The 17,529-nt window shown below is 40.8% G+C and overlaps 2 protein-coding genes across 2 annotated transcripts in view; both read right to left on the reverse strand.

Moving 5' to 3' along the window:
* Positions 1–17,529, reverse strand: part of LOC134789720 (acireductone dioxygenase) — a 161,265-nt gene that overhangs the window by 10,317 nt on the left and 133,419 nt on the right. The window lies entirely within an intron of this gene.
* LOC134789684 (uncharacterized) lies at positions 1,837–17,414 on the reverse strand. Its single transcript, XM_063760282.1, has 6 exons — positions 17,227–17,414; positions 15,610–17,134; positions 12,310–12,376; positions 11,768–11,891; positions 10,925–11,062; positions 1,837–3,656 (listed from the first exon to the last, which is right to left on the reverse strand). The coding sequence occupies exons 1-6, from the start codon at positions 17,233–17,235 to the stop codon at positions 2,016–2,018; spliced, it is 3,504 nt and encodes a 1,167-aa protein (XP_063616352.1). The 5' UTR covers positions 17,236–17,414; the 3' UTR covers positions 1,837–2,015.

Consider the following 17,529-nt stretch of genomic DNA (forward strand, 5'->3'; position numbering starts at 1 on the left):
ATAGATAATAATATACATATATCAAAAAATAAATAATAATTTACATATGACTACTTCATAAAATACAAATCAAAATAATTTGATTTGTTCCTAGAAATCGTATCTATAGACAAAGCCAGTTCTAGCAATGTTGCTGTAGTAAAATATTTTGATGTTAATTACTGGCAATCTCGTCTGGGAACGGACAACACATGTACAATTTTGAAGGGTCACATCGTTTCAAGGAAGTCAATAGGCCTTGGTGTACATGCGGCTGTGCTGAGGTGCGATGGTGTGTTACCACTTTAAAAAAATATAGGCAGTATTTGGTTTATGGTACGATTTCTTTTTTTTTATATCTTTATAGGGCTGTATCTCCTAAACCGTACGTCGTAGCGCAAAAATAATAAAAAAATAAGAAACCCCTAATTAATATTAAAAAAAAACACAAAAAAGAGAAAAAAAAATAACAAAAAAAACTTTATAAGGCTGTATCTCCTAAACCGTACGTCATAGCGCAAAAATAATCAAATTTTCGTTCCCCTTTATAAAACCCTTAAGTCATATTTAAAAAACACAAAAAAAGAAAAAAAAAAGAAAAAGGGAAAGAAAAATATTTATAAGGCTGTATCTCCTAAACCGTACGTCGTAGCGCAAAAATAATAAAATGTTCGTTCCTCCGTAAGAAACCCCTTATTAATATTAAAAAAAAATCACAAAAAAGAGAAAAAAAATAACAAAAAAAAACTTTATAAGGCTGTATCTCCTAAACCGTACGTCGTAGCGCAAAAATAATCAAATTTTCGTTCCCCTTTATAAAACCCTTAAGTCATATTTAAAAAACACAAAAAAAGAAAAAAAAAAGAAAAAAGGGAAAGTAAAATATTTATAGGGCTGTATCTCCTAAACCGTGCGTCGTAGCGCAAAAATAATAAAATTTTCGTTCCCCATAGGAATCCCACGCACTGAACAACCTATTACATTAAGACATGAAACAATCATCATCATCCATTTTTATTATTATTTCATTGCATGTTTTAGAAAAGCACTATACATACCTCGGCGGGAATATGGGGTTGCCCGCCTCAGACCTATCCGGCCTCGCTTCGCTCGGCCGGCAACCCCCTTTGTCCCGGCCTCTGTAGTAATGTACTATTAAATTTGCTTCTTTTAATTATTATTACCGACAAACCTGGCTTGGTTTGTCAGTAAAAAAGGAAGTAAATTTGAAAAATGTAGTCGCGAAAGGTAATTTCTCGTATAACACATTCAGTGCCAGCCCGTGCTACGCGCTACGAGCGTAGCCGATAACACGGGAAAAACCGTATGTAGCGAAAAGCGCCTACGAACAGTGAACTCCCCTAGGGAGTCGCTGACAGTTAAAGTGATAAATGATGAATTACGCGCCTTTATCTACGGACATAATTGGCTTGGGAGAGTTCAGTATTCATGGTGCTATTGGTAGTTATATAAAAACTGATTGGATAACTTACATATTTGTTGAGGGTGGGAATTTAACCTCTCGTGTGCCGTGATTATTTTTTTCTAATATTTTCCTCGTACGCGGATCCGCGCTCCGGCATACGAGGGCTTAAGGATTCTCGAAAACGTCTGTAGAGTAACGCTCTGGTTTCCTAGGATAGCGGTGCCGTCATATAGCGGCCGTCTCCATACAAATACTACGACATCCATATTTAGCCGTATTATTTAGTATGGAGACGGCCGCTATATGACTGCACCGCTATCCTAGGAAAACCGATCTTAAGGCCAGTAAGTGCCTATAGTTCTTATAGCACTTTTGATAAAACAAAAAGTTGTGCCATGTCAGGTAATGTTTAGGTATGAATAATTAAGACATTTTATGCTTTACACTAAGTTTGTTTATTAATTCACATACACGATAAAAGTGGTGTGACACATGACCGGCGCATAACAAAAGCGGATCTGACGACGCACCCTCTTTCTAAAACCTTCCGCTTTCGCCCCACGCCGGGCCTATGTGTAACAAATTCCTTACACTTTATTCATGAAAAGTGTTATTTCTTTTCTTTCTTTTTTTGATTTACCCCGTATAGGAATTCTTTTACTTGCTGCTGAATCTTATAAGCATTTTTCATCTTTAATATTTGCTTTCTTTTTGACAGGCCTTCAAATTCGCTCAAGCACTTTTGTACGTCAAGTATTTTGTTGGCGATGTCGAGTCGCATCGCGTTGCGATCGTGGGCTTCGTTTCGGGGCTGGTTTTTTAACAGCCGCGAGTAGAACCACGACAATTTTTTCGTCAGGTTGATAACCTTCTCACGTGGGCTTTTCAGCCGGGATCGCTGTTCTGCAATGATAGACATCGGATTGAAATCCGTGGGTTGAATATTCACTATCTCTTTAACCGTCAGAACAGGTTTTTGTTGTTGGTCAATCCTCTTCTTCTTTTTCTTTTTGTTTTTGCCCGGTGAATTTTTTTTGAGAGTAAGAGGGCGCGTGGTGTAAAACTTTTTCACCAAATCCGGGTAGTCGTTGCGCGCCATGGGCGTGAATATGACTCGGTAATGTTGGCTTATTTCCGAGCGTAAGGGAGGGGGTACTTTTGGATTTCTGATGTTGATGATTTTGTCTTGCAAAGATTGGAGCGCATACAAATGCTCAGCCCCTCCGGCTAGACCGGCTTGCCCAAGGAGCACCATGTTGAGTTTCTTAAGCATTTCATCTAGTTTTGCTCGGTTTTTACTTAACTGCACAGGACTGATGGCCTTCTGTTTCTTTATAGTCTGATGACGGTTTCGCAAATAGGTTAATTCTTTGAAAATCGCTTTCGGGTCACCGATTTCGTTTTTGAGCAACTCGAAAGCGTTGTTAAGTTTGCGCAAAACGTCGTTTTTCTTCTTGGGCATCAGATTGAATTGTGATTGTGGCTTCTCTTTTTCAACCTCGGGTGTCATGGGTTCAGACCTGCCGCTCCACGCCCTGAGCTCTGAATGAAAAGCCTCTTGGTCACCTACTGTGCCGACTACAGTTAGGAAAGAACTGTCATTGCTGAATTGCACATCCACGTTGAATCTGTCCATACACCGATTGAGCCAATCTTGGCCATCCAGTGTGGATAGTCTCTTCATTGCATCAGAAGTCATATAGACGCGAGCCGATGTTTTGACCTCGCTCGTGTCTGAAACCTCATTGTCCTGAATCACCTGTCCGTTGCTGTCCGTATTCGTCCCAATAGGAATAAAATCGGGCGCCTTCTCCGCCTCAGCATTCTTGGCTTCCTGCGGTTCGCTAGCGGGCGCACTATGAGAGTTTTTCCTCGTCCGATTTTCACTTTCGGAATTCTTCCTCATCCTCGCGATCCATCCATCCTCGGATTTTTTCTTCGGACGATTTTGTTCATTTTCAGAAACCGTCCTCGACCGATTGAGATCGCTGTCAGAAATATTTCTCCTCTTATTGGCATGCGTCTCATGTGTGGTGGGCGACTTGGAGAGCCGCTTGTGGGTCTTGGGTGTGTCAGTGGGGGGGTAGAGGCGGAAGTAGCGCGCGACGCGGGGGGAGGGGACGGGGAGAGAGCAGAGAGGGAGGAAGGTGCGGCAGGTGTGAGCGAGATGGCCGCGGCGGGTGCAGCCGCTGCACTGTAGCTGGTAGAGCGGCTTTTCTCCACATTGCTCCAACGGCATGTTTTCGTCGATCTGTAACAGGAAAATTTTCATTGATTAAGGATGTTAGATAAGTAGATATTGATATTTATTATAGAAGGGGATTTTAAGTAATAACTGCAAATTTTTAAATATTACCTGCGAAGGCGACCTTAAAATCTGGATATTAAAAAATCAAAAGAAACGTTAAAAATTGGATTAAAAAGTTTTGTCGACACAAACATTTAGAAAAATTTATAATTAAATGGACTTCCGCGACCTATCAGTTTGGGAATAGAAGGTTAAACGCGATTATCAGAAAATACCGGTTTATTCACATCACTAGTAAAAGTTAGGCCTTGATTTATGATTTATTAGATTTTTTTTTGTTTTTGTGTTTTATAAGTACTATGCATTCTCTTCTACAGGAAATCCCTTTTTTTCCTGCCACCCTTTCCTTATTACTCGGAATTAGGTAGTCGTACACTTTAAATTTTGTCAGATTTTTCGATTATCTTTTTGTCCTATGAACGCCAGACGTATCGTGTGCGGCCCGTCATCGTGAATGTTGTCGGAATACACGAAGGTTATTATTGGAAACACTGTGCAGCCGGCTCTCATCTGCATGTTTCGCACTGAGTAGATTGCGTCCTAGCCTTAACACCGATAATGTGAAAAAAGCCTACTACGGCTACTTTCATTCACTTCTTGCTTATGGCGTTGACCTCTGGGGTAATGCTGCAGAGCGAGAAAGACCGTTCAGGTTACAAAGACGAGCGATGCGAGTTGTGGCGGGAGTTCCGTGGGACAGCGACGTAAGAAACTTGTTCCAGGAGTACAAGATACTAACGCTACCAAGTCTGTATATCCTGGAAATCGCAAAATATGTACGAACGCATTTAGACCAATTCGCAACATACGGTGACGCTCACAATCGCAATACAAGGCAGCGACATAAATTGCGATCACCCCCGACTAGACTGGCAAAGTCCAAAAAGCTGCTACACTCAATTGGTCCAAAGGTGTATAACGCAATACCGGATGATATTAGAAATGCAAATAGTGGTAGGTCGTTCGAAAATAAACTAAAGGCAAAGTTAATTACGGATGCACTATATTCAGTAAAAGACTTCTTTCAGCCATCTGGAACCATCTGATTACTTGCCAAAGCCTAACACTAATATAAGGTATAATGATGATATACCACCAAAGAATTAAATATAAGTTGTTAATGTTAAGATTGTTATTTATTTATTTTATTTTTATTTTAGACTTTATAAAAAAAAATACTAATAATTGACTTAAATCGATAATTAAAATTAATAATTTTAAATTAAATGGATAATAATAATAATAAATAAATGGATTATAATTTGAATTAGAAGTAGTATGTAAGTTAAAATAATTTGACCTAAAATAGTTAATTATTATGTTCTGTAAATGTTTTAATGTATGAAATAATAATGTGTGCTGTAACAGATATAATGTGTTGACGTGTAAAATACTTATATTTTATCAATAAAAGTTCTGATTCTGATTCTGAACAACTTCTGAAGGGCCATAAGGACCGGTTTACCACCCGCCTTCAGAAGTTCGGCTGTGATTCCGTCTTCACCGGGTGCCTTGTTGTTTTTGAGCTGTTTGAGAGCCATTCTAATCTCGTACAGCAGGGGTCACCAATTAGTTTCTTGAGGGGTCCGGTTCTTAAAATAAAATGACCATCGCGGTCCGTTTCTCCTTGAGTTTATTAAATGAGCAAAAAAATCAAATAGGTCGGCGGTCCGGATGCGGACCGCGGTCCGCCATTTGGTGACCCCTGTCGTACAGGCTGATGTCCGGGATATCTTCGGCAAGAGTGATAGAGAGGCAGAAATCGAAGTTTTGATTGTCGTGTTTCACGGGAGGCCACGTGATTGAGCTAGTGACGCCCTCTACGCAGAGTTTGGCGTAATATTCCCTATTGAAGTTTTTGGCGGTCAAAGGGTTAAAAGCACAGACTTAAATATACCATAGATGAAGCAAATATCACGATTTATATTGAAACCAAGCGTGCCGACTTTTTACCACCTACTGTGACGTCACAGCCGCAATTTAGTGATGGGAAATCCTAACCGATTCAAAGACACCGATGCCCCTCTGCCCCGTTACGATTCAAATGTCTTGCTCATACTCATATAGATTTTATACCTGCGGTCTCGCTCGCTTACTCCCCGCTCCCCCGCGAACCACGCCAAAAATCACAAATCGATTGTCATGAACATGAATGACATCGATTTTCTGACAGACGAATGATAAAGACAGACGAATGATCTTCTTCCCAACTTTTCCCTTCAATGAAACTGGTATTTTCAAAATCTATGACTGGATCATGTGGAAAACAAAAATAATGAAAGTTTTTTTAACACAATAGAAATTTATAAACATACTAAACGTATAAACATGTAATCGTATATGTTTAAATTACCCTCGTTTTTAAAGGTGTCGTGTAAAATTAGGACATGTTTTTTTTTTATCTAAAAAATTTTTTTTATAATAGTTAATATCATTCATCTGTCCGATATCGATTAAACTCGTTTATTAGAACCGATCGGTAGAACGAACAACACTAGTCGCTAAATTTGACAGACGAATGATAAACGGCCTGTACCACGAAGTCGAAGCGATGCGCGACAGTATCGCTAGTTTCGATATTCATCGTCTCTTAACTCACAACGTCAGATCAAAAGCTCAAAGCAAACGCGCAATGTAATGTAAATATAGTTTTGTAACGTTAATCTATAGTTAGGTATATTATTGGAATCACAACTTCGAATACTTAAAAAATTGTTTTAAAATGAATTTACGCATAATATCATTTTAATAGTGGTTTATGTGACTGCTACATAATGAAAGGCATTAAAATACGAGTGTGGGTTTATGAAACGAATGAAATGAGTTTCATAATAGTATCACACGAGTGTTTTAATGCCTAATTATGTACAGTTACATACACTGCTTTATCTACACACATATTATAAACTTTCTATGATATATTCACTAACCTCATATTACAGCCGACATTGAGGCACTTTCCTCTCTGGCGGAACTCGCGGATATGAGCTGGCGTCTCCGAAATATCTTTATCGCACATTTTACACGAAACTTTTGTTGGTATACACCCACTTGCCAGAATTTCATTTGCCATAATATCATTTGCCATAATAGTCAACAGCCATTATATTGTTTCCCATAATAACATATGCAATATTTATTGTTTACTATATTAGTCACGTGCCAGAAATTTTGTTTCCCATAAAATCAATTTCAATAATATCATTTGTCATCATCATTGTAAGCCATAATTATCACTAGCCATAATATAATTTTTTTACAGAAACCAAATGCTAGCTACTAGAAAAATGGGTTAGGTTAGGTTTGAACTGCGACCCTTACAGAAAAGTAATGCTACTGGAAAAGTGGGTTAGGTTAGGTTTGAACTGCGACCCTTACAGAAAAGAAATGCTACTGGAAAAGTGGGTTAGGTTAGGTTTGAACTGCGACCCATATAGAAAATAAATGCTACTAGAAAAGTAGGTTAGGTTAGGTTTGGACTGTGACCCTTACAGAAAAGAAATGCTATCAGAAAAGTGGGGTAGGTTAGGTTTGAATTGCGACCCTTACAGAAACCAAATGCTACTAGAAAAATGGGTTAGGTTAGGTTTGAACTGCGACCCTCACAGAAAAGAAATACTACTGGAAAAGTGGGTTAGGTGAGGTTAAATATTCTATTAAATAATATTATTACAATTAATAATATGGACAACAACACGTATGGCACTCGTACGTTCTGGAATCTAATAATCGGGTAAACAAAGAGTATGTCACATCATTTTTATGGTAAACAAACAATTCGGGCAAATGAAATTCGGGCAAATAAAATTCGGGCATATGAGTATTATTTTATATAATTTTCGGACAAACAATAGACAACCACTTTTGTTATAGTTACTTTAAAAACAACAAAACAAATTATTTTTTACTTACAAATTAATTAAAATATAAACTGTACGTCAAATGGCGGCATAAGAAAACTTTTTTCACGCGTGTCACGCATCCGCACGTTTTTTTTTAATTCAGAGACAAACTAGAGTCGGGGTTGATTACCATATCGTCCGATACTTATAGATGCGGGATTTGTCAATATTGAAGCAATATTGTATGCAATTGTCATTTGATTTCGAATAAAACGTCATCTCGACTGATATTAGAATAGGGGTCAAATCAAATTGCTTTTTTTTTTAGAGACGTTCGAAATTTGAATGCATTACCAAATCGATTTTGATATAGTAATGAAGCTATTACCACATTTTCACAGATAAGAAATTTGCTGTAACAAAACAGTTTATCGTAATGTGGGCCATTATTTACGGATTTTGAAGGCGTCATAGAGAGTTTATGATATGTGTGTAGATAAAATTACTTACCTGTGATAGGAAATATGTCCTTGCCCTTGGGTGCTTGCAATTTTTGGGCTGTTGCAGTTAATTACCACGCAACGAGGCATTTTTTATTTTTTACGGACTACCGGCTGCAACAACTGGCGCGCGTGGAATGTCAATAGCGACGGCCAACCTCGACGCTTGGTCGGGGTTCGGACACGCGAAGTAGATGCATTTGCGTCATCTATGGTATATTAAGTCTGTGGCAGACGTGTGCGCCGCGCCGGCGCGCCGCCGCCGCCGGGCTTTTTGACCACGCCGCCGCCGCCGATAAATGATCGGCGTGAAATCGGCGTGACCTTGAGTGTTGTTAATTAGCTATTCCAAGTTGGTTCTTCGATTACAATATGGATTTTTTGTGTTATTTATGTTACAGTTGTCAAATATACATCAATTATTAATTAAACGAAACTGAATAGCCAGTTGCAGAAACTATTTGACACACCAATGAAAGTAAATGAGTAATCCTAAGTATTCACCGTCTACTGATAACCAACGAATGAAAACTGCTGCTTATACCTTGGACAGCTAGGAGAACCAACCCCTCCATTCTCAGAGAGCTCTATATCGCCACTCAGCTCTTCCCAACATGCCATGGGTGAGTTCTTAGATTCTTCGGACATATTATCCAACGTATGATGTGGAGAAACATATGAATTTAAAGCCGAATGAATGGCAAATGTGCTCGAGTTGAAGCATGTGTGAGATGGTCAAACGCTATGAAGAGATCGGCTTGCGGCAGTCTGCACCGTGCAGTCCATACGGCTTATGACCGCATGAAATGGAGACAAATTACATGTCACGATCCTCAGCAGTGATAAAACGAGAAAGAAGATACGTCTCAGTGAGCCTGGCGCTTGTACGACAGCAAAACCATTAAAAAAAAGCCATAGCAGTCCACTATGTCTAGCAAATTTCAAGAATATGTGGAGTTCTGTTTTGTTGAAGTATGTCATTTTTAACAGGACAAGCCATGGAAAGCTTGAGAAAACGGAGAGTTATAGATCAGATCGAAGGTCATTGGGACCAGGTCTTAATGCAAGCCAATTGCGGGGCCCAGTCCTGCCTGGAATGAATGTGCTGGCCTATGCAGATGACACACTTATTACGTGCCGAGGCATCTCTTATGAAGATGCAGCCAGAAAGGTGACTATTGGAACCTCACTTATGGTGGAACGAATCCACCAGCTGGGTCTTGAGGTATCCCTACCAAAGACGGAAGCTCTTCTTTTCCATGGCCCAAGAAGAGGACCCCCTCACAATACCCATATTAGAGTATATGGGGAGGTTGTGGCGGTTAAGGCCCAAATGAAATACCTTGGCCTTATTCTGGATGGCCGTTGGCAATTTAAGGCGCACTTTGCCAGTCTTGCCCTCAGGCTGATGTCTACAGCCGCAGCCCTCAGCCGGCTGCTTCCCAACGTTGGTAAGCCGAACGCCACATGTAGGCTCCTTTACTCTCGCGTCCTGCGTAGTATGGGCCTATATGGTGCTCCTATATGGGTAGATGCCCTTTCTGCGGAAAATAGGGCTCTACTGTGCAGGCCACAGAGGGCAATATCATTGAGAGCCGTCCGCGGGTATCGGACGGTATCCTTTACAGCGGCAACTATCTTGGCTGCAGACCCTCCCTGACATCTGCAAGCTCACATTCTTGCGGAGGTCCACCGTTACAGGGCTGGGAGAAGAGCGGCGGCAGAATTCCCGGAAGAAGAAGAAGTGCGAAACATCCGGGCGTTAGCCCAAGTAGAGACACTTCGCCGCTGGAGTGTAAAGCTCGGCGGAGCAGAATATGGGCTGACAACGGTAGAGGCTATACTGCCGCATCTGGAACGATGGGTAGAAAGGCGGCAGGCAACTCTGGCTTTTCACATGGTGCAGATACTTACTGACTATGGGTGCTTTGGTAAGTACCTGCACCATATAGGGAGCGAGGAATCCCCCATGTGCCATGAGTGTGGCACGCAGGTAGACACGGCGCGTCATACTCTCGAGGAGTGTCCTGCATGGGGGTTTCAGCGGACCACCCTTCAGGCAATACTAGGAGCAGACCTTTCGTTGCCGAGCGTTGTTAATGCCATGCTCGACAGCGAAGAGGCATGGAAAGCGATGGCCTCCTTCAGTGACCAAATAATGTCACAGAAGGAGGCAGCGGAACGTGCGCGCGAGAATGACCCTGACGCGCACCCCCTCCGCCGGCGACGGGCTGGAGGCAGAGCCAGGCGCTATGCGCACTTGCTGCATCCACCGTAGTGGGCTGTGCAGGGCTCCGGGGGGAGTCCCTGCTGTTAAAGGCTCACAGGACTAGGGGTGCCTCACCAACTGGCACCCACAATCGTCTGCGGCTCATGGGCCGGCCGCCGGGGGCGTACGCAGTCGAATGCTGATAGTGATCCTGCGGCGCTCCTCTACAAGGCGGAGTCGGCATTCGTTGGTGGTTTTCGACGGTAGTCCTATTACTGGTTAGTCCGTCATCGCTCCTGGTTCCCCCGGGCCAGGTGGCATACGTAAACGCATTTCCCCAACGTAAAAAAAAAGGTCTTAATGCAAGTCTGTGTTAGGGAAATCAAGTTATTATACCTATCCTATATTCATTTACAAACCCTATTTTACTCACAGCATATTCAAACTATACGTAGTTCACTGACCAGCAACCTGCATTGATCATATTTTCAAGAAAAACAACAAATTAATGATTTTTCTTAAGAAACCTGAAAGTCAAGGTCACGCCGATTTCACGCCGAAAACACGCCGCCGCCGCCGATTTTTTGGCAAACGCCGCCGCCGATCATTTCTTAATCGGCGCACACGTCTAGACTCTGTGGTTAAAAGCGAGTTTGGTACCGTGGCATGGTAGCGCCGCCAGGTGTCGGGGCAGTGCGAGGCGGGGTGGCCGGGCGCGCCGCACTCGGCGCAGGCGAGGCCGCGCCACGGCGCGCATGCGCGGCACGACGTCGAGTACATGAAGTTGGGGGAGCCACACTGGAATATAAAACAAAGGGTTCAATTGTCGCTTGCACATGGCGCATGTGGCTCGATTATGCTAAAGGTGTAACAGACGGGCGTACCGAACCGCGATCTCGGTCTGGGCCGAAGCCTGTTCGATCGAGTGGAAGGTGGTCCACCGTAACGTCTGTTAAGGAGAGAAAGATATGCTAACCGAACCACATTAGTGGTCCGATCGGCCTGTAGCTTTTAAGATGTGGGATATTCAAAAATGGTTCTAATGACGCTTGAATACGGGCTATGTTCCGAATTACGCTGACGATCGAACCGATTCACACTCATAGCGCTTACATGAGATATCGTGACGTCAATGGACGGCGCTCACGGTGCTCACTCCCAGGCGTAAGCACTTGAGCGCAAACGACAAGGTGACATTTGACAATGACAGGACAGGCGCGAAAAAAAAATCAGTTAGCTAACTGATTCGGACCGGCAGCCAGCACTGTAAACGTTGTGAGCGTGTTTCGGAACATAGCCACTGCGCGTGTAACTTTAGCATGTTGAGACGCGGCCTATTCTAAACTGTCTATGAGCGCTTGCACACGACGCATGTAGCTTGCGTTGCGTATGTTAAGACAAGAACGCGAGCGCGATAACCACATGTTCGTACTTTTTCCCATGCTTGGAGCAATCGCGAACCGCTTTTTGCTGCAAGCCTTTAAGTTTTTTAAGGCAACTCACGTTGACGCAGATCTTGCGCGGGCAGCGCGGTTCATAATGGCCGGTGTGCCCGCACATGTAGCACACGGGCGGCTTCAGGCGGCACGTGTCGTCGCGGTGGCCGACGCGGTTGCAGTAGTTGCAGCTGAAAGTTTAAGAATATAAGAATAAAAATATTTATTTAAAAAAAAATACCTTATTAAAATTTGCATTTTTAAAACAGATAATAAAACATGAGAAGAGTGATTCATGGGACTTTAGGGGAACCATTTTTATTGTAATAAACAATTATACGAAAATATATTTCGTTTTGCTTGCGAACAATCATAACCCATAGAAATTAGGAGACTTCAGAGTTCTAAGTATCATCTAATGTAAGTTAATAAAATTAATAATTGTTATATTTCATCACCAAATAGACGTACATAACATGTATACTCTGGCAAGCCAGCTTTGTCAGTAGAGATGTAGGCGCGAAGGACTGATCTCCCATACAAAATTTGTATTTCGCGCCTTTTTCTATATACCTAAATATTTTTTCGGTTCGGATTTATAACACTTACGTGACTCTCCTTTTCGGCGGGTTTGGCATTCTGTCCTTTGGGTCGATCACCCACAAGCTCTTATCTCCTGAAATAGAAACAAGTCTCTGTTATTTTTAACTTTGGTATTTAGTAAACAAGGCTATACATATAAAATACAATGGTTCAGAAAGCTGTAAATTTAGTGTAATGTTCTCTTCTTTTAGGTAACGTTGTATTTTGTTTCAAATAAATTATTTTTTGGATTGGTATGGGTTATGGGTGATCTGATGATGATGATGGACAATGGGTGGAAAAATGTACTTTTAAAGTACATGATAGTTTTTAAGGTTTCGTAGTCACCTAGAAACCCTTATAGTGTCGCCATGTCTGTCTGTCTGTATGTCCGAGGCTTTGCTCCGTGATCGTTAGTGCTAGAAAGCTGCAATGTGGCATAGATACATAAATCATGCATTGCGACAGAACGGTAAAATAAAAAGTATAAAAAAAATTTTTTTAGGGTACCTCCCATACAAAGTTTTTTTATGATTTTTTTTTTGTCCCAATAGTGTGGGTTATTGTTGGATAGGTCTTTCAAAACGAATAAGGGTCTCCTAAATCTATTTTTTGATCTATGTAGTATTGCGAAAAATCTTCTTTTCTTAGTAAAAAGACGTACTTAGTACAAAGCGCTGCAAAGGTATGTTGCCCTTATGATACTTACTAATAGCCCCCGTTTGGCCTATTTTGACAGAATGGTAACTACGAAGCCTTACACTGAGCATGGCCCGACATGCTCTTGGCTAGGGCATGCAGTACCGGTCCCGGTACCAAGAATTTCATTGGCCATGCCCAGAACCGGGATTCCCGGTTCTTCCCGGTTCTCAAATCTCAAGGCATATTATGATAATTTGTAAGAAATTGTTTGTGTTAGCGTACAATCATTATAAATGACTTATTTTCATATAAATAATTGCGGAAGTATTAATAAATTACTAATTTTATTTAAAAAAAAGACACTTTAATTGGCGTTCCAACTTATTTTACTAAATTTATGTTACCGGCATAAAAGTAAGGTAAACGTACTAGTGCTCGACATGCTAATACCCAATCGATGACACCTTGCTGTCATCTCTATTGACAATGACTTAAGTTTCAAGATGACATATATGTACTGGGACCGCGTCGAGTACCAGTATGTTTACCTTACTGAGCGATGTTTCAGATAAAAACAAAATTGAAATAGAAAACTGGGTGAATTTTTGTCAATTTAAAATTATCCGTAATATCGATTGAAAATATTGGATTGCCTACTTTACTAGGTTAGTTTGTCGGGTTATTTGGGTCCCCCATTTCATATCACCATTATTAAATGTTATTTAAGCTAAAGTACTAAACATTACTACTACTATTGAAATGGGAATAAATAGTCATATGATGAGAACCGGGAAGTACCGGTACTGGGTCTTTAGTACCGGTTCTTTTGACACTATATAATTCCCGGGAATTCCCGGGAATTTGAGAACCGGGAATTCCCGGGAGCATGCCCTACTCTTGGCCGATTATTATGTACTCAAATTATTAGTCCTTTTTGCACTTAGACTTGTTAATTCTTGTTTTATATGCGAGTTAAAATTAAACTACTTAAATTGATAGTTATTAGGGTTCCGTATCCAAAGGGTAAAAACGGGACCCTATTCCACTGTCCGTCTGTCTGTCACCAGGCTGTATCTCATGAACATGAACCGTGATAGACAGATTGAAACTAGACAGTTGAAAATTTCACAGATGATGTATTTCTGTTGCTGCTATAACAACAAATACTAAACAGTACGGAACCCTCGGTGGGCTAGTCCGACTCGCACGTGTCCGGTTGTTTGCCCCAATTTATTTATTTATTTAATTTATTTTTTAGTGTATGACCGCCTGTTGTTTACCTCTGCTTGTATTTCTGTTTTCTTTTGTATTGTCTTCTTTTATTGAGGTGTGCAATAAAGAGTATTTGTATTGTATTGTATTTATCTAATTTATCTGTCAGTTTCATATGTTGAGAGAAAAACAGGAAAAGTGGAGACAAATCCTAACGAACTGCTATCCAAGGGGCTGCAAATGGCGCCAGAGAATGTCTCTATCAAGATGCAAGGACGAACTTTAACGGCGGGCCTGATATGGAGGAGAATGGCCCATGACAGACTAGAGGAGGCCTTTGCCAAGGGGTACACTGAGTTAACAGATGTACTCTAGTCTCATACTCAAGTTATATCTATCTATAAAGCCCTTTTATTCTGAGTTAGAGTATGTCTCTAAGCTCAGTGTGCTGCTTGGGCCACTCTTCTCCAGTTCGGGCCCGCTGTGAGTAAAGTGATAAAAGCGCTTTGAGATATAGATAGTTTATAGATTGTCAGGTGACAATAAAAACTTTTAGGTATATTGGTACAAACTAGGATCATTTTATATTAGTAAAGGGGCTCACTGATTGACAGTCCGCCGGACGGTATCGGCCGGTCAGTTGTTCGGAACTGTCAAAATTTCGTTCTAACTGACAGGCCGATACCGTCCGGCAGACTGTTAATCAGTGGGCCCCTTAAGGGTGGTATTCCACCTGTCCAATTTCTTTGTGCAATTTCTGTTATGTCTCACATTTTGCTTAATGGAGAGACGCAATGACTTTGGACCAATATATTGGACAGATGGAAAACCACCCTCTAAGGGATGTAGGATCCATTATGTCGGATATTTAAATATTTCCATGTTACATAATAGTCCTACAACCATTATTGCTTATCCTTATCACTACAATTAGGTAATGAGAAGCTAACAGTATTTGCCATTAGTTAATGGGCACATTAGGCATCACTTGTTCTAACTATAAGTTGTTAGAGAGAACAAATATTTTGTTTACACAACTCAGACGTATTTATCTTGCTATTGTTGTAGGATATAGAAATAAGAAATACATATGCTATAACATGCCGACTGTTTGTAAATATTTGGATACTTGTTTTGCTTTTATTATCTTCTAATAATCAATGGTTGACTGGTAGAGAATGCCTTTTGGCATTAAGTCCGCCATTTCTAAATTTTTCTTTGTTTGTGCAATAAAGTTTAAATAAATAATAGCAATCACAACCCACAAGACTGAAATATAACTAACTATAAATAACCAAAATCTGTTATTCCGAGTGTATAAAAATAGAGTATTTCGATTTCGGAAGTGCATTGGTTTAATGTTGATATGAAATTTGATTAATAAAGCAAAGTAAAAAAAAAAAATATTGCACCATATTTACAAAGACAGAAATTGCATAAATATGTTAAAAATTTATTTAAAAAAAAACTCACGTGACATGTTCTTCTGAATCTCCTGATGGTTAAAGTTCTCTCCGCCCCAGCTCTCATTGTAAAACTTGTCCATCTCGGCTCGCAGCGTGGTCAGCGAGTACCGTCGGCGCTTACACACTTTATCCTTCCCCTTCAGGTTGTCAAAGTCCAGGTCTTCATACAATATCTGTGGTACCTTCGTTGAACAAAACTCTCCCAGCTCTTCACGAGTTGTGTTCTCAATGCTGTCTCCATATTCATGTACATCGGAATAGCCAGATATATTACCAATAACAATGTTTTCTTCAATTTGAGTACTATCAAGTGTAGTGTAGTCACTTGTCAGATCTACAACAATGGTCTTGTCTGTCGCATTTATAGTGTTGTTTGATAGATCCCTGGATATGCCGGAACTATCATTTTCATTTGCTTTTTTTTGTGGTGCTGGCTGTTTTCCCACTACCTTGATACTTTCAGATACACTTGAGTCTGATTCGTAGACATCAACACTTGGAAAGCTTTTATCCGTAACTGCATAAGCATCATGATTTTTATTTATGTCAATAGCTGACTGATTGCTGTCAGAATCATACACATCTGGGTTTGGAATGATTTTCTCAGACACAGTATAGGACTTTGTCTTCACTTTCTTGTTTTTCGCTTTACTCTTTGGTGTGGCAAAGATGTTATCTGTATTATTCAGATCCTGAATCGTCTGTTCAGGGTTGATGGGAGTGGATGTCAACCTCTCTTTAGATTTCTTCTTCTTCTTTTTCTTAGAGGGAGTTGAAACCCCCATAAGATCCGATCCATGCAGGCTGAAATCAAAGCTTTGGTTGTCCGGCTGTGCAGAGGATATGTTGAGAGCTAAGCAGTCACCACGGATGAAATCATCAGACATTGATGACTGGACTGATGGAACGGGACTCGCTGACACATCTCTTGTATTTTTATTTGGTGACTTGTTTTCTTTAGAACTGTTCTTGTCTTTTTCTTTGATGTTTTTATCATTTTGGATGATCAGCTCATCATCATCAGAGCTCTCAATAGTGATGGTGGGTTTGGGTGGTAATGCAACTTCAACAACTTCATCTTCATCGCTTGATTCCAGTTCGAAAACCTTCGGTCTTTCATCGATTTCTAATATTTCAACTGTTTTTGTATAATTCTGAGGTACAGTGTTCTGTAATATGAACAGGCCAGCGGGTGGTGAGTCGGGTGCGTCTTTCTCCTCTTTCGGCTTTGGGTCGGAGACGGCAGCGGCTGCATGACTTTTGTTGACGGGCACGGGCGTGTTTTTGTTTACAACTGCAGGTGTTTTGTTATTGGGCGTGTTTCTGTTGGTCGGAGCGTCTTTAGGCGTGTTCACTTTTTGGAAAGCGCTGTTGTGATTTGTACGCCAGTAGCGCCTCACGGTGCTTCGCGGCGCTTCGTCAACACGCGGACTTGCGTCATGGCTCTGTTGTGCGTTCTCATCTGCTTGCGTCCCGTCTACATGATGGATCATAGCATACAGCCGCTCCTCCAAATCATTTTCGTTAAGTTCCTGCAAATACGTGATTGCAAAATTACCATGGAACACCAACGCTGAACCGTGTTGTTAAAGCACAATGAAAATATGGTAACCTACGAACTCACCTCGTCCATATTTCCGCAGCAAATTTGGGTCGAACAAAACTTTGCACGAAATGAACATAATCGAAAGCAGTGTTTGATGTTACTATTGAAGTGCTAAGAGCATTACAAGTAAATAAAAAGGATGTTTAATTATTTATTACGGACACGTCCTAATCGCACTCCATTTCGTGACAACTAAAATGACATTACAGATTTGGTGTTGCCATACAAAAGGCAAAATATCGGTCTCGTTTACTTACGGATCTGCGGATAAGTTTTGTAGCTCAAACATCTCTATACGCTAATGAAATACACTATTCAAAA

Source organism: Cydia splendana, chromosome 4 (genome assembly GCF_910591565.1).
Source record: "Cydia splendana chromosome 4, ilCydSple1.2, whole genome shotgun sequence".
NCBI classification, from domain to species: domain Eukaryota; kingdom Metazoa; phylum Arthropoda; class Insecta; order Lepidoptera; family Tortricidae; genus Cydia; species Cydia splendana.